Source organism: Podarcis pityusensis, assembly GCF_964106645.2.
Source record: "Podarcis pityusensis genome assembly, chromosome: 6".
Lineage (NCBI taxonomy): Eukaryota > Metazoa > Chordata > Lepidosauria > Squamata > Lacertidae > Podarcis > Podarcis pityusensis.
The window spans coordinates 43,682,711-43,700,728 of record NC_138030.1 but is presented as its reverse complement, the minus strand read 5'-3'; the positions used below and the strand labels follow the sequence as shown (position 1 = coordinate 43,700,728).

Below are 18,018 nucleotides of genomic sequence, written 5' to 3'. Positions count from 1 at the left end.
ATGCCATGTGAAATCCCTCAAGCTCTTGCAAAGCTTATGCAGAGCTACCGCAAGCAAACAGTGCCATGTAGAAGGGCCCTCACCTTGAAAATTGGCATGGTATTTACCTATTGGAAATGTGTGCCAACATGCCACAAGCATGACAAGACTGAGCAAGATGCACTGTTTGGGTTTTTACTGCTCGTAGGCATGCCTGATATGCGATGACCATTAACCTTACTGTTAGTTGATGTGGTCTTACTGAATGCAGGAAAGAAGTTTCCTCTGTTGCTGAACACTGTGTAGTGATAAGAGTATGGTAGTGATGAACACATTTTCAAGTGGTACATGGGCAACATCAGGCCCCATATAATTCTAGCCTGAACTGCTGTCAGTTATAACAAAAATGGAAATTGAGGCCTCTCTTCTCATGTCTGGAGAACAGGGGCACTAGGAAGGGACAATTGCATTGTCACAAATATTCAGGTGGGTAAATAATAGAAGGAAGTCGATGGGGAGGAGGAATGGGTAGGCTTGAAAAATACTGTAGCCAGTATGGGAAGAAAAAGTCTGATTCATTGAGTTTCCAAGAACTGTAACACTTTCGAAGGTGGGGTTTTTATTCCCCATCTCTCTCTTTTGCCTTGTTGTCTTGGCCAGCTCTTTTGTTTATACGGCCCCCGTTCGACCTTTTAAATTGCTGTTAATGTTTTAGCGTAACGAATTAGTCTCTCATCACGAATCAGGACTCGAAATAAAAAAAAAAACCCTCTGAGGCCAACATCCTGAAATTGGGGTCATTCTCATTTGCAAGGCAGAGAATCTGAGAACCTTAATGCAAGGAAATTTATTCAAAGGCAGAGCCCCGACGTGATTAGGCCCTTTGTAATTATAGCTCGGAGAGATTCCACTCCAGCCTCCTGCCTCCCTCATGGATTAGCAAGTGAGTCGGAAAAATACACAGGATTTAATTAGAGGCAAATTAAAATTGGTAATGAAATAGGGGCAGTAGCAAATGGCAGGGAGCTGGAAGGGGGGAAAGGGAGCTAGTATCTCTCGGGGCAACACTGCCTGTGTACGTGCATTTTCTTTATTTTACGTTTAGAAATGTAAAGATGGGCAACACAGAATAAAGAGGAAGGATGGGCTGTGTGATGGGAGGGGGGAAGGCTGAGGATTTCCAAGTAGGAGCTGGCATTGGCAATTCATTTCCCAGCACGATATTTAGTTTCCTTTCCCTCTCCCTCCCTTTTCTCTACATTTAGCCAATAATGAGCAATTACGTAGGCTGGTTTGTGGAAGCCCAGCAACCATTCTCAGTTCACTTCCGTGGGAGGTGAGAACAAGACACACAATCACAAAATGGCTCTTCCATGGAAGCTTTGTTAGCAAGTGTCCCAGAGAATGGAATGGTGTGGTCGCTGTCCTGCTGATCTCAGAATAACAGGACTGAAACATTCTGCATAGCATGCTCTGCTGGAATGTCACACAGTAGCCCTCTCCTTCTGCATTTCTGACCAAGCCTTTTCCCAGCTGCTGCTGGCATTTGTTGATCCCATCAATTGCCCTTGAAGGAGAGGGGCTCATCTTCCGCTCTCACTGCTGGTGTGTGCTGCTGAGGGTACCTCGATGCCAGCTGTGATGTTTCTTTAGGATAGTCCAGAGGTATGTGAGCACATCCCTGCTGTTGTGAGGAGGTGGCTGGGACCAATCATGATTAGGATGAGACGAGGTGATAACTGATCAGGAGGTGGTGCTGACCCAGGCAACAATCTAGCTGAGTAATACGGCATAGGAGCATGTACAGTAGAGACAATACCCAAAATATCTAGCTATTACCATAAAGAGCAGATGGTTGTCTTCAGAAAATGGTAGACCGAAAGCATCATCCCCCATTACACAGAGAGACAGATTTTCAGGTTATCTGTAGCAGGTTGCTGACTAATCTGTAGGAGACTGGCTGCTAACAGAGGTATCAGCTGGAAGCGTTGCCAAGAGGGCTGTCTAGCAGAAGGTCTTCACGTGTTTCAACGTCATTCTTTATCTTCTTTCTGTCTTCCCTGCAGAATGCCGTACGCCACAACCTGAGCCTACACAAGTGCTTCGTCCGAGTGGAGAATGTCAAGGGAGCCGTCTGGACTGTAGATGAACTTGAGTACCAAAAGAGAAGGCCACCAAAGATGACAGGGTGTGTCAGACAGCTTGCCAGGCAGCCTCCATGGAAAGAGGAGTGCTGCAGTTGAATATGAGAACGGCTGGGAGTATGCAAAGCTCATCTCATGGGGGGGGGAGTACATAGGAGGGGAGCAGTGGGGCAGCAGCACATCTTCCAGCAACATGTTTCTCATCTGGGCTGCACACTCAGGGGCAGAATCATGAAAACAACCTGGCTGGTTAGGACCAAAGTTTGGTTAGGACCAAACTGTGCCCTGGCAGATGTTACTGAGAAATTTGCACACAAGGCTTGAAGGCAACAGCTGTCCTCTGAATTTGGCAGTATACCATGTCTGAACATACATCATTGCTAATATGTGTAGATAAATACCCAATGAATTTGAAGGGCAGAGGGAAGTTTTTAAAGCTAGTGACAACCACTGGTAAATCTTGTGGCTATGAGTTCTGTAAATGAATTAGTATTTTGTGAAGGAGTAAATATCCCTCTTCAAATGATTGGGATATAATCCCCATCTATTATCCCTGAGGTAAGCTCAGAAGTGGCTGAGAGGCCTGAGTTATTATTTTCATTCCTGCAAGATTTCCCTATGAATTTACTCTTTTCAGAACCGTATTTTAGCTTTTGCTTCACTGATTAATATGTTTATTGCCTGTGCCAGTTTCCAGAACTGAACTTTAACATTGCACACTGCTCTATGATTATCACATCTGTGTGTGTGTGTGTTCACTACTGCAAAGATGTACATTTAGAAGTATGCAGTGCATTGGAAATATGGGTTCATGTTCTCTACCTGCAATGAGACAACAACCCTCTTGTCAGCAAACATTATGGTTGAAGAGGCATTCCCTCTTTACTTTACAAAGGTTCATTTGAGGATGGGGCAGTTGTATGGAACTGTCACATAAACATCACTGGCTATTTCCAGCCAAAGGAATAATTTTGTGAAGAGGGATGCGAGACATGTAAAATGACATATTTTCACTTTAACCTTTTTATCAGTAAATATTATTGGGGTACCAATGATAGTCATCCCTTTAAATTTATACGAACAAATCTGCAATCCTGTACAAACTTACAGCATGTCTGATAGCTTGCCAGACAACATCCTTGGGAAGAGGAGTACAATCCTGTTCAGCAAGCTGTCAGACACAGTGTAAGTTTGTATAGGATTTCCATGTAGTAAGCTCCATTGAACACAAAGGAACATCTTGAGTAGACAACCATAGGATACTACTGCAAGCATCGTAGCAGTATGTAGCAGTAGCATTGCATGCACATAGGAGCATATTTCCACAGCCAAAAACATTCACTTACCACTAGTGGAAGCTGCGCAGGCAACAAACAGGGCACCACTGGTGGTATTCCATTTGTGGTATTAGCTCTTGTAACCATAGAAAACCTGTTAGTGTATTTATGTACACAAACAAGAAATGGGGGAGAGAATAGATTAAAAGAAACCCCTAGCCCTTCAGATTAAAAATCTCTGACAACTGTTGCAATGTTTGTTCAAGACATGTCTAAAATGAAACAGCACAGACTACAGCAGAGCCTAGGACACAGTTGATAGGGGTGGCTAACCTGTGCTCTTCCAAATGCTGTATTCTTAACTCCCATCAGTCCTAGCTAGTATGGCCAATGGTCAGGGAAGATAAGATTATAGTCCTGTAACCTCTTGAGGATTACTGGTTAGTCGCTCCTCATCTAAATATTTAGATTGTAGTAGATGGAGGGGGAATAACATGGGACTGGTTACCATCTTCCAGCCACAGTAGGGCATATTTTCAGACACTGAAGAAAGAACCACCATTATCATTTCCCCATAAGATGTAGTGATGGCCTCCAGCACAGATGGCTTTAAAGGAGGATTAGAGAAATTTATGGAGGATAAACCTGTCAGTGATTACTGGCCACGAGAACTATGTTCTACTCCACTTTTGAGGGCAGTATGCCTCTGAATGGCAGCTGCTAAGAATCACAAGCAAAGAAAACACTTTTGCACTCAGGTAATGCTTGCAGGCATCCCATAGGCATCTGATTGGCTACTGTGAGAACAGGATGCTGGACTAGATCAGTCTTTGGTCTGATCCAGCGGGGCTCTTAGGTTCTTAACACTGGCAGCAACTATTGCAGCTGCTCTTCCATAGTGAGTCTATTTTTGCATCTTGTGCTTAGATAAGAATGCTAACAGCTGCTTCTTTTGTTTACAGGAGTCCAACTTTAGTCAAAAACATGATTTCTGGCCTTAGTTATGGAGCACTTAATGCCAGCTACCAGGTATGACCCACCAATGAACAAGTTTTATAGGTAATATTACTCCCATTAGAGAGAGCCATCCATTGTTGAGAGAGTGCTGTGTTCACAGTTCATGTCCAACAAAGCAAGCTCCCACTCCACTGGTTCCTCATAGCAATGTGAGTATAGAAATAAAATAAAATATAGAAATCAAATGCATAAAAGGTGGTCTTTGTTTTAGTTTTTCTGTTTCTCTTATCGCATGATAGCCAGTGCTCCTTTCCCACAAGATATATTGGAGAACCAGACCAACCTAAGCAATCCCACTCTCCACAGTCATGTGAGAGCCCTCACTCCAAATGGGCCAGAAACCCACTTTACTGTTTGTTGCAGTAGCTCACTAATGTCCTCCTAGGCAATGTAAAGACCAATTGTTTTGGCAATAGTTGTAAGGAGTAAAGGATAGCAAATGGCAGAATATCTAAATAACCTCGTTCTCCCTCATCACAGCTGAGTGCCTTGCAGGATGTTAAATGAAATTGTCCTTTCAGCCTCCCCTCTCAGTAGGTTGGTAGACTAGGGTGTTGAAGGTCTATGGATAGGGAGAGGGTCCAGATATGGAATAATTGTGCAGGTATCATTAGGATGATTACTGCTGAGGAACCAGTGACCTAGCACTATTTAACAAGTCCCCTAAATTAGACTTCAGAACTCTCTTAACCAATGAAGTGGGTGCGCTGAGCTTCCTCAGCACACACAAAAAGCTCACCTTTCTGACATCTGAGTTTCATTCCCATGATTGTTGAAGGAATAAAACCAACACAGGAAAGTTTATTAATGAGATTTTACAAAAGTATTTTAGTTGCTTTTGTTGTTACTTTTGTTCCTTGATTCGTTTCATGCTGTGAGATTTAAAAGTGGAACATACATTTCCATTTCTGTACACTGAGCTGTTGTGGAAGAAAACATAGCCAGATGCACTTTAAGTACTTGGGGAAAGTAATTTCTATTTCTCATTACGTATATAGAACTAGAATTGTTTTGTAAACCTGTCATTTTTTTAATTTTTTTTTTTTGAGTATTCATTAACTGTATTCCCACCCACAACACACCCACTAAATTGGTCTTTATTTAGGGAATGATATTGTGCTAGGCTATTTTTATTACTTACATTTTGACTTTTTAGGCAGCCCTGGCTGAGAGCAACTTCCCTCTGCTGAACAGTCCCACCATGATCAACACAAGCTCCACTAGCGGCATGCTACATGTCGGCCATGATGATGTGAGCAGCACTGTGGAACAAGTCAACAGTAATGGCAGCAATAGCCCCAGGCTTTCACCACAGCAGTATAGGTAAGTTCAGACTTGCCTTTTTTTTCTGTAGGCTTCCTTCCAGGCAAAAATGAATTGGAGCTCTGGTAGCTCCTGCATTTTGGGCTCCCCTAGAAGTGCAATGACAGATACAGTAGTCTTTAAAATGCAGACATCTTCTACATTTCATTAGTGGGTCAGGCTGTGCAACTTTTGGAAGACCCATTTAAGATGCAAATACATGTACAACTTGAGTCTTGCCCTGCTGCTTGTGTCAGTGGGGTGGGGGTGGGGATAGCCCTGGGGTTCAAAACGGCCTTCTTGGGAATGCTAATGAATTTACACCAGATTTCCAGTTAAAGAATACTTCATTTTCACATCAGAACCCTCCTTCAACACACAGTTGTACAGTACCTTTTGGCAAGGTATAATGTCAGCATCACTGTTGGATAAGAGCCTGAGTGAATACTGCCTTACTCAGACGTAGTAAACCAGGCATAGGCAAACTCGGCCCTCCAGATGTTTTGGGACTACAACTCCCATCATCCCTGACCACTGGTCCTGTTAGCTAGGGATGATGGGAGTTGTAGTCCCAAAACATTTGGAGGGCCGAGTTTGCCTATGCCTGTAGTAAACTACAGTGGTACCTCCGGTTGCGGACGGGATCCGTCCCAGAGGTCCGGCCAGATCCAAGGTTTTCACAACTGGAAAGACCACTTCTATGCACACATGTGTGGCGGAAGAGCGCTGCAAAAACCCGGAAATATACTTCCGGGTTTGCTGCTTACGTATCCCGAAGTTTACATAACTGGAGGGATACGTAAGCGGAGGTACAACTGTATCTAGAATGGGTGGGTGGGTGGGTGGGTATAGGAGCCACACATTCAATGTCCAAATGTCAAATCATTGATTGTAATGACAAGGGCTTTCAGACCCTGTAATCATCCTCTGAGGTCCTTCTTCATGTGCCTCCCCCATGAGAGGTCTGGAGGGTGGCAACACAAGAATGGGCATTTTCTGCGGTGGCTTCCCATTTGTGGAATGCACTCCCCAGGGAGGCTCGCCTGGCGCCTTCATTACCTATCTTGGGGTGCCAGGTGGAAACGTTTCTCTATAACCAGGCCTTTTAAATGTGTTTGTGGGAGGAGGGTTATTGGTTTGTTTTTATTACGCATTTTGTGTTTTTATGTTGTAAACCACTCTATGATATTTGGATGAATATTCAAATAATAAATAAATAATCAGCATTAAAATTCATCTGGGGAAACATTAACAGCAAGTTAATCTGGAGATTGCAATGAGTATAGACTAAACATTATAATTGCCATAAAACGCCCCCAGCCTATGTAATTGATCCAAATGCTGCAAAGATTTCTGTCCCAAGCGAAACATGTTTAGACTCGAATATTTGGGATCTTGAAAAAGTCAGGACTAATGTCCTTTCAGCCAAATGTTCAGTTTCTGCCCTGCTTCTTTTGCTAGTAATCTCCTGAATGATCTTATTTTCCCTAGTAAAATTTTGTTCTAATTCTGCTTGGTATCTCCAACTGTCCATTCTGCAGCCACCAAGTCCATGTGAAGGAAGAACCAACTGAGACAGAAGATGACAGCAGACCTGTTTCTCTCATGGCAACAACCAATCAGAATGTGACAATTCCTGATGACAGAGACATGGAGGAGGAGCTGCCAGTGGAAGACTTGTCTTAAAGGCCCTCCCTCCTCACCTAGGCCCAGCATTTCCCCAGAGACAAAGCAATGGCTCCCACCTCCTCAAGGTGACCTTCAGCGTTATCTTGTTTAAGGCACTTCTGCAAAGCAAAAGGGTTTCCTTGGGTCTACCCATTGCTGAAGGCACACACTTCTTTCCCTTCCTTACATCCCAGTGACTCTTAACAGACATTCACAGAGGGGGATGTGCAAAGAAACAAAAACCAGAGTTGAGCTTTTTCTTTAACTTTTTTTATTATTTTATAACTGATAAACGAGGATGGTAGGTTGGTTCTGTCCGAAGACTTCTTTGTTGCCTTCCCCTGCTCCATCACCCCATTCTCATGGGGATAAAAAGAAGGTGTCTCGTATTGTCTGCTCTGTGTTTTGTCATTTTCAGCTCATATGCCATATTGTTTCCACAAATCAAGATTTTGGAAGCATCCAGTCCAGCAGGGGGCAGCATCCAAGCCATGGGCTTCTGTGAATGTCCCCCACTTTCCCATGGAAAGCATTTCCAGTAACCTGCCAGTTTATCCCACTGAGAACTTTGCACTAGGAGGAATGTTTTTCACGCGCACACACTTAGCATATATGCATACACAACTCACACACACCCTAGCACCATTTCAACGTACTGGAACAGCAGTTTGGAACTAGAACCCTACAGTGGCCCTGGTGTTGTCCCAGCTTCTGCTCATTTCCTGAATGAGAGAGAAATGGAAAAAAACCGAGCTGCGTATAAGGAATACACTGTAGGTCAACAAACAGCCAAAGGGTCTCTCACTGCCACACATAAAACCACTCGGTTATTCTTTCTCCAACCTGTGTTTGTGCCCCTGCAAGTTCAAGAAGTAGCCTTCTTTTTACCAGTCATGCTTGACAGCCAGACTTCAGTCCACAAAGCTTTATTCACCACAAAACCCAGGGATGAATATCCATTCCGCGCCATCACATACTGTGAAAATTTTACCGGAAGCCAACAGCCAGGTGATTGGACAGCAAGCTGCTGGGGCCCAACATGAGACTGAATTCAGGGAAAGACTTTAACTTCTGCAAGACAAACCTTTTGCTTGCTCCTCCCAGCTTCCATTCTGTCCCTTCCGTTTTCACCCATGCTGGGATAAGGCCAGAAAGCATGACTCTTGGTTGCTCATGTGGGAGTGAAGAGGTGGGTAAATGGGAAGGCCAAGTATATGCGAGTGGAGCTGACTTAGCAAAGCCAGCAAAATCTGAAGCACTTGTGGTGGGGGGAGGGGGAAGTGGGGGCAGGCCAATGTATGTGGCTGTAGAAAACCAAGAGCCGGTTGACCATGCAAAACTCAAAGCAATATAAATGTAAGGTCAACAAACTTTTTTCCTTTGTGACCAAACACAGCAACGCTATGATGAAGCACTCATTTCCTTCTAGACATTAGCTTGTCTAGTGGAAATATATCCAACCACACAATTGGTATGCTAGCAATTAGTTCCTAGATGCCAACTATTTTGGAGGGGGAACAAAAGTTTCCAAAACATTACAGTAGGATCTAGTACATCTTTCAGGTGAACAAACAGTGTTAACCAAAAACCCTTCCCACAGCCTTTTTATTTTATGTTAACTCATTGTCTGATGCCTCAAATTAGAATTTCAGGACGGAGAGGCAAGAGGATATTCCAAGAGCTCTTCCCAGCAGAAAAAAATAATGGTTTCCAAAGGCTCCTCTCCCTCTACTTCCATGAGAGGGCAACCGAAAAGGTCCCTCTTGGTGACCAAAAAATTGTCTTGGCCATTGTGGGACAAGGGATGCAGTGGGTCAAAAAAGTTGGATACTGGGCTTTTGAGGAGTCTCTCTCTAAAGCAAGCTCATGTGTGTCCACGCTCCCACCAGTAAATCTGTGTAACCTAGGGCTTATCCACACTTCCTTTTCCCCTGTGATTTCCAGTCATGGGTCCAAGAGGTTCTTTTTTTGTCCCACTGCTTCCTTCACTAGGAAAACCTGTTTAGTGCTGAATTGGAATAAATGCTTATCTACAGAAAATCCAATAGATGGGGTTTACCGATTCAGCAGTAAACAGCGGGTATTCCCAGGGAAAGCAGTGGAACCCATACCTATTTTGTGCCTAGAAATCACAGGACAAACACAAGTGTGGATGACCCCCACATTAAGGGTTTAATCAAGATACAGGAGTTTCATCATCACCTTTTGGGGGAAACAAGCTGGTACTTGGCCACACCTGGAAGATTCCCAAACCAGCAAGAAATTGTGTTCTGTATGCAACCCTTTATGTTAGAAGAGTAAGCTGCCATAGCCATGCTTTAACATGGCGTAGATTAGCTTGCTGGATGCCCTCCCCAGTCTAAGGCCCCCAAAGACATTGGAGCAAAGTAGTCATGATTAACTTGTCTTAGGATTCCTTTGCACCATTCTTTGTTTCATTATTAGGTAATTTCCCCCCCGATTGTTCAAAGCACCATCTGGTAAAGTGAGGGGTAATACCGTCTGGGTAAGGAAGAGAGCTAACCTACTCAAAATGTTGTCTATTTAGCCTGTATGCACCATTGCTCCATTTATCTCCAGCACAGTGCATTTTAATGGTGTTAAAATTCTTCCTTAAAGTCTCCTTTCACCAGCTGGCAGACCATGATAACAATCCCTCCTTCTTCTTTTCCTTAATTCCCAAGCTTAGCTTAAAAGGTTACAGTAAATCAGCTGGCACTTCGTGTGCCTTTTTGCCTCCACTCTACCTCTTCTTAAGTGTACAGAATGACACATTAGTTCTATACAACCCCAAACTTACGTTTGTAGGTGAATGGTGATTGGGATCAGACCTCTTAACCAATATCAAGTTCATTTTCTCTCTCTCTCTCTCTCTCTCTCTCTCTCTCTCTCTCTCAAAAAAGGTGCTCTCTGATTAGTCTCTGCAACAGCTCTAAAACCACCTAGCAGAATCATTTGAGTCTGTTTGCTCAATTTTGCCAGTGGAATTACCTCCTAGAAGGATCTCTGGTGGGTTACACTAGAACAATATATCTTTTTATTAAATTCTGGAACACCATGCACTATGATCTCTAGTCACCTTCTTGGCCAGTCTCCCCAACCCCTTGTGATATTTTTTCTAAATAAGTTTGCTGATGGAAGGGAAGCCTGCCCCTCAAGTCACAAAGAACAGAGATTGATGTTACCCCGTGTAAGCCTTATCTAAGCGATTGTATTTGTCCATGTATGTAACACTCAATACTTCCTCTCTAACACTTTCCTTCTGAAACTTCATATTGAGTAGTGCGCTTAAGTGACCCAGATTTGTATCATAACTAGACAAAAATGAAAAGCAGTAAAGATATATAAAAAGCTTCCCACCCTTCCTTCCTTCTTTCTTTCTTTCTTTCTTTCTTTCCTTCCTTCCTGAATCATGGCTGCAAGAATAAAGAGATGCCACAGTCCTCACTCAGAAAACCAATGCTTGGTTCCTGGAGTCTACACTACAGGGCTCCACTGAGCATGAATTCCCCCTACTCAGCTTCCTGACTTCTCCAACCAGCAGAGCAAAATTGGAGTTTATTATCTAGATTAATTGAGGGTAGTTGCTCTGGTTTGATGGGAAGTGGACTGTATACCTATTGGAAGAAAGAGGGGCCATCTTTAAGCTGCAGTAAGCTGGAGGTGATCTTGCTTAAGGGATGTGAATCAAATTTAAGAAGCTTTAAATAACCTTCCTAGAGAAACTATCCATTGCCAGTGAGTGGCTGGCTTGGCAAAGCCTGCAAATACAGTCAAGACGGACTGCAAGAGCTGAAAATACCTCAGAACCTTTTGACCCATCCCTCAGGACCCAGCTCAACTCCAGAAGCAGCTTGAGGAAAATGTTCCCATCCTTAGTTTGAGCAGAAACACACCACACCTCACTTCCTCCTTGGGACCATATCTCAATGCCTCCCTAGTGCCCTCTTCAGAATGCTTTACAATTGGCATAACCGTCGACCAAAGACCTTTCTTAGACAAGAAGCATAAACCAAAACACTTTTTGTTTTAATTTTTGTTTGGTGCTTTTATTCTGACTTATCCCAACTGGCATAGGCCAAAAAGAAATTCACAAAGATCCTGCACCCCTTTAGCCCTTTTGTCACTTTCTTTTGATTTTAAGTTATTATTTAAACCAAAGTTTACAGGTGCTGTTTTGTACACTTCTAATGAAGGTAGACCAGAATCATGGATTGCTGCTTTGTGTTAGTCATTTGCTTTACTAAGGGTACGTCGTTGAGCCTAGAGAGGGTTTGCATTCCATGGGTCTCTCTTGAACCTGCTTCTGTCTCACTCGCTCCCCTTTTCAGATCATAGCTTCCTTCATTTCAGCTGTTATCAGAGGTTGTTTGTGCAGTTTGGGATTCTACTCTTTGTTTTCAGCAGTCGTTCTTTCCAAAGTTTTGTTGTCCTAACCCCTTTCCTCATCATCCAAAATGATTGGGAGCCTTGTCAGATCTTGAAGGCATTGTCTGAGTAGCATGTGTCTTGAAAAGCTCACAGCAGATTCATTGTAGCCACTCAAGGTATTGAGTCAATTAACACATTCACATAGTGTGAGATGGCAGAATTTTGGGCCGCATGATTTCAGACTGCAGGGGTGGGGCTGTTGTGGCCACCATTTTAATGCTCCCATACATTGAAAATGTTTTGTGTTTTTTTTAACTCCCTGCATGTATGAAATTACATGTAGGAAATGTGACTAAACACATAGGGTAGGATTCACCTAACAAACTCCATCAGCTTGTGCAACGGCTTCCTGGCTCTCCCCATGCCTCTAAAATTGGGTTGGGAGAATCCCAGAATAGTGCATCATTCCATCTGTCAAGGCAGAACATCTGCAACAGCGCAGCATTGAATTATACCCTCTGTCTTCTCCCTGATGTACTAGTTTAATATAAACTGGATGATTATTTTTACATAACAGAGGGTTTGTTTAAGATTCCTGTAGTCTGAAATGATTCCTTCTGGAATTCTGCCACCTTATTCTATTTAATGTGTAGATCAACTTTGCAATAAGATATTTATTGGATCTTTGTCTTTCTCCATCATGATCCATGTACTGCTGTAGCATGTCAGATTGCTTTGAAAACAACTCTGGAGCTGAGTGGTTATACCCCAGTGTTGTTTATCTTACCCCTTGGTATTCTTTCCCCATCAATTCCTACTAAGTTCCATCAATTTGAACTCTTCAAAGATGCTACTTTTCTGCCTCACTGACCTCAGTCTGTTTTTCTCCTACCTGGTACAATAACTTGTGTTAGGCACCTGCAGCTGGTCCTGGAGTGCCCAGTATATGCGTTGTTCTGCCAGTATTAAAGTGGTGTTACCTGGTGCTGTACTGCCAATATCTGAACTGTAACCATCCTCACTTGCGGGAAGAGGTTCTCTTTAGAAATATAACTGTCTCTGTTTAAATCTAAACCCGTGCCTCACTGTTTGGGTTTGTTCAAGTTGACTCACTTATTGGAGGGGCCCGAGAAAAGGGAGCATGATGGTCATAGTTAATATATTAAATGCCCATTATCTCAAACCAACTGGAGGCAAGGGATGGAGTACCTAAGGCTGAACTTGTTGCTGCAGTGCTGGGCATATGGCAACCAGTTTATACTTTTGGTAGAATCAAATGGTAAAACTTCCTGGACTGCAATGCTTTGGCAATGCTTTGGGCCACAGGTGAGGCAAAGGTGGTTGTTTGCCCTGTGCAGGATTTTCCCCTCCATTAGAAAGCCAAACAAGTGCCACCACCCACCCACATCCTCATGGTGCAGTCCAGGAAAAGCTTAACTATGATTCTGATGAATATAAAAACTGGTCCCAAGTTCTGGACCTGGAGCAGCAATAACAACCTCAGTGGCTTGCACTTTCATAGAGAATCTAGTCTTGACTGAGAATCTTGATTAACTTGGTGGGACACTGCCCACTCATACAGCATAATCCATACCTGATTGGGTGCTTACTATGACTCCAGTGAAAGTAGGCAGGAACCTTTGCTATCTTACAGGTACAGAGGATGCAACCTTTCTAGAGACCCTGGCGTGCTTATACATAATTTGTAAGACAAATTGGCTTTTGACCCAGAATGGAGCGTCTCCAGTCTGTATTGTGCTGCTAGCCTTTTCTGCCAGTTACAGCTCCTCCCTGCCTAGATGTGACAATATTAATGTGTGCATCCCACAGGGTAACTTTGGGTCTTAATTCTCGCTGCAGCAATAAATCTGTGTCTGGAGTTGCACCACTTCAGAATGCAGGTAGGACAGGAGATCATGAGAATGCAGTATTTCCATGCGCATAGAAAACTAGTTGTTGGAAAGAAAGGTTCTCCTTGACATCTGGTTGTCTATATGGACAGATCCCCCCCCCCCCCATGAAGGAGCATTCAGACACATGAAGTAGTCTAGCTCAGACACAGATTCCTTTAACCCTGTGAGAACTATACTATATTACTACTAATTATGGAAGGAATTTGTGTGTGTTTATCTGTGTTATTATCTTATTTAGTTTCTCAGACAGTGATTCCTACCCCCCCCCCAATGCCAGAAGGGCACTCCCTGCCCCCCTGCTATGTTGCAACCCACTAGCTTTAAAACATTGGATGTGCTGTCCAAACGTCACTGCTTTGTATGTTACAACCAGGATTTTGCATCAGAATTGTCAGTGTGCGGGGTGTATGCATATTGGTCACTGGGCAAGTGGCATAGTTTTGAATCTCTTTGGATTTTCAAATCAACCCCTGGTCCTGAAGGGAGCCAGTGTGCATGTGAGCTGGATAATTAAAGAGGAGGTTTGGGGTGTCATTCTCTCAGTCCTCCAAACTTCTGTGCCCTGCAATTGTTTCCATTTCCATGGCTCAAGTCAAAACCATCCTCTCTTGGCTTGGTTCATTTTTTCTTGTGTTTCTGACTTCCCCAGCAAAAGCTATTTGAACCAGGATATTAATTTCACGTTGATTGCTTCTACAGCTTTCTAATTTTCAGTGGTAATGCACTGTCCCAATGAAAGAAATGTACCACAAAACTAGAGTGGTTTTGATGTTTGGTTGCTTTAAGATTCTGCCTCATCTTTTATACACATAAAGGAGTGCCATTATAATAGAGTTTCCACATGACTCATGGGCTTGCCTGTGTATAAAGCTGAAAAGATTATTACTTGCAAAACAGCAAATCCTAAATTCATTCATATCAACAGGATTCCCACTAACTTTACTGGGCAACTGATCAGGATCTGCCCTATCCCTGCTCTTTCTAGACACAACTTTAAGAATCTTTACAGGTGCTTGATTAATAACAGGACACTGAAGAAAGACTATAGTTTAGTATCACTGAATCCATGCTGTTCACTACAGCTATTCAATTTGTGGTCTGTTTGCCCTCCAACAGCTTGAAGTGTGAAACTTGCTCCTGTTTTTTGAACTGCTTGATTGAACTGCTATGGCTTCAGTTGGCATAATTTTCTTTAGATGCTGCCTTTCATTTAAATCTGACTCAAGCTACCTGACCAGGATCCTTTCTTGTGTCCAGGTCATGGCTTTGAGTGTCGTCTTATTGTGTTTTCCTGGGTTACAGGGGGATTTCCCCATTCCTCTAATGTTTACCTTTCTGTGAGAATTTCTTTGAAAAGGGTTCCAGCCTGGCAACACCAACTCTTTAGAAGTGATGGACAACAATGAGCATAGTTGTTAGGATGTAAGCAACTGCTTGGCAAATGGTCAGATCTGCGCAGCCCTTGTTATTGAAGTCAGTGTGTTTCGTTACACTGGTGTAAATTCAGAAAAAGTTAATGGTCAAGCCTACCTAGAGAAAAAGAGCAAATCCAAATACTGTTGATATTATTTGTCTTAGATTAATATAAATGTGTTTAAAATAAGCTTGGGAAATCCATATTGTTCCTTCTGGCCTTCCCAGCAAAATCAAGAGTAATGATGACTGACTGAATTCTCTGCCCAGAATTGTACAAAACGTATTCCAATGCTGTGATTTCATCTGTAAGGTGTTCTTTCTATTCCGCTGTTGCAAAAAGTGGAGGCTCTTTATACAGACTGGGAAAGGGCCTGTAGTCGATAGTTTTCTGGCGGCAGGTTAAACATCTGATTTTTTTTTAAAAAAAAAATTTTTTGGTCTTCTGCTCAAAATTGAATAATTCCCGTAATGCCATATTAAAAACATCAGCACCCATATGTAAATGCAGTATATGTACCAACAGACAATGAATCTATGAGATCTTCTCTTAACAGTTAAGGCATCCATGCAATTTCTTTCACTTCATCAAATGTGCCCATTTACTGTTGTTCCATAAGTCATTTTGGAAGAATAGTTTACCACCACAGAGTTTCTTTTTGTGGCTTTAAGCTCTTGTAACTTTGTTCAGTGCCCTTTATTCCTCATCCCCTGTTCATGAAAAGTAAGTGTGGCTGGCATGAGCCTTGGAGGGTTCTCTTTTCTTAAGCTGAAAATATCTTGGCACTTAACTTTCCCCAAGTTTAACTGCATTAGGTACATCTGTTTTTTGCACAAATAACTTTTCACAAAACTCTGTTTCATTCAAACTACGTATAGTACTTGTGTGTTTTTATGGTTTTTGTTGTTACCTCAAAATGGCTTTTAAAGGGGTAGTGTGGGAAAGACCAAACCCAACTTGTGGCAGGATAGTATCTGTATATATTGATATATATGCTGGTTAAAAACCTACTAAAATTAGTTTATTGTTGTCTATTTAACTATCCTGTGATGAAACTAATGCAGGGAATATTTTAGGAAGGTTTTTCCCCCCTTATTCTGGAATTTAGGAAGCCATTCTTGTATCTCTCTTTGACTTGACTTGGATGCTGTTCCAGTTCTTTATGCTGTCTTTGGTTTGTTTTCTTTCTGAAAATTAGGTTGTAGAAATAGTGAGGGTGGGAAGAGAGAACCCGTTGCTTAAAAAAAATTGGGATACTGATGTAATCATTTCCCTTTCCTTCTCACTTCCTCAAAGTTGGGAGAAGTAAGAACAGAAGCAAAACACATTTTATTAAACCAAAGGTGTGTGTGTTTCAGTTTTGTATGTTTACATAATCTTTAATAGGTATATTTCAAGGGGAGAGATACAAAAACCCCACTCAGAAAAACCCACAAGAGCCTGTTCTGTTTATCCATTCTGTAGATTTTCAAGTGTTCGACTCCACATAAATGTGGCCACTCTGCATAATTTGCAGAGGTTTTGTTTTAGTTTTTTCCTTCTTCAAATTTAGACTATTCCAAAGTGCTGAAGGATTTGTCAAATGGGAGTCTTCTTATTGCTCATTGCAATGGGGCTGTTCTTCTGTAGGAATGAAATACTGGTGCCCCATTGGCCTGTTGTTCACTTTAACCGTTTGCTATTCGGAGCAGCTTTCCTGTTAACCTTCCCAAAGAGTTGAGGCTCGGCTTCTCTGAGCTTTTCACCACTTGGCATTCTTGTCTTCCAAATCTCTCACTGAATCTCAGGTGGCAGAAAAATCACCCAGGAAACAATGACTAGTGACTTTCAAACCGTATCAGCTTAGCAGTCTGGCATGAGCCAAGGGGTCACTGATCTCATTGAATGGAAATGGGGAGGTTAACATGTCTCCTGAAATGACCTGATTTGCTAATTTGTAATATTTAATTTTGCCTCCAGGGGCTCCTCCTTCTTAGATCTTCTCTATTGCAAGTGGATCTGTTCTCCCTCATCCTAGTACCCAACATACAGTGGGAGGGTAGGGAACTGTGGCATGTCAGCACTCTGTTGTCTTTTCCTTCTCCTGGTACCCAGGAAGGTGCAAGAAAGGGGCAGGACATGCAGTGACCTTTAATATTGTGGGTTTTTCCTTCCTCACATTTGTTGGTTTGATGTGATCATCCTTTGAGCAGGTGGCAAGTCAGTGTGAAGGGAAAGGTTACTGGGGAGGGGGAAGGATGTCTGTAAACCTTTGATCCATCCTCCTCCTACTGCATCACACTGCCATATTTCCACCATGTATAAAGGAAATAGCATTGCTGTGTATTTGTACTCTGGACTTCTGTGTGTCTGCTCTGGCAGACGGTAAACCCTTGTACAGTAGATCTAGCTGCATGTAATCTGTATGACAATGGCATTATAAAATGCAATAAAATTAAATTACCTATGAGGTGGTTGTGACTCTTTAAAAATGTACTCTTCTCTAGCTCCTCTAAAATGGAACATTATCCATTTTCCATGTAGCACTTTTGTTTGCTTTTCCTTACCCTACTGAATATGTTCTCACCTTCGTTTGGCAGTTTAACACTCCTGTGCGCATTAGCAACAGGGAACCACTTTCCCCCATATGTTGTGCTTCCATTCAGCCCTGTTCTGCAACCTCAAGTCTACTTAACTGACCCTGTGTCCTCAATCTGTTCTTTTGGAAAATGTGCATAAAGAAAAATAACAATATTTTGCACGAGCCCCCTTGTCATTGGTAATATAGCAACTGCTTTGCCCTGAGATCACAAATTGAAATATTAATAGATGCAGATCTTTTAAGAGGTTAAATGAATTATGCTTTCTGACTGCTTTTTGTTTCATTGCACCATTTGAATCTGACATCCCTAATTATTTACAGTTCTGGCTGGTCTTTTCCTCAAAGCGCCTCT

At 42.5% G+C, this 18,018-nt stretch overlaps 1 protein-coding gene across 7 annotated transcripts in view; it reads left to right on the top strand.

Moving 5' to 3' along the window:
- Window positions 1-17,534, top strand: part of FOXP4 (forkhead box P4) — a 159,618-nt gene extending 142,084 nt beyond the window's left edge. For all 7 annotated transcript variants that reach the window (XM_081010069.1, XM_081010068.1, XM_081010070.1 and 4 more), the window contains 4 exons: window positions 2,046-2,167; window positions 4,363-4,429; window positions 5,574-5,740; window positions 7,261-17,534. In XM_081010069.1, coding sequence (XP_080866195.1) covers window positions 2,046-2,167; window positions 4,363-4,429; window positions 5,574-5,740; window positions 7,261-7,405 — 501 coding nt within the window. In that variant the 3' untranslated portion in view covers window positions 7,406-17,534. The remainder of the gene's footprint in view (window positions 1-2,045; window positions 2,168-4,362; window positions 4,430-5,573; window positions 5,741-7,260) is intronic.
- Window positions 17,535-18,018: the final 484 nt, after the last annotated feature.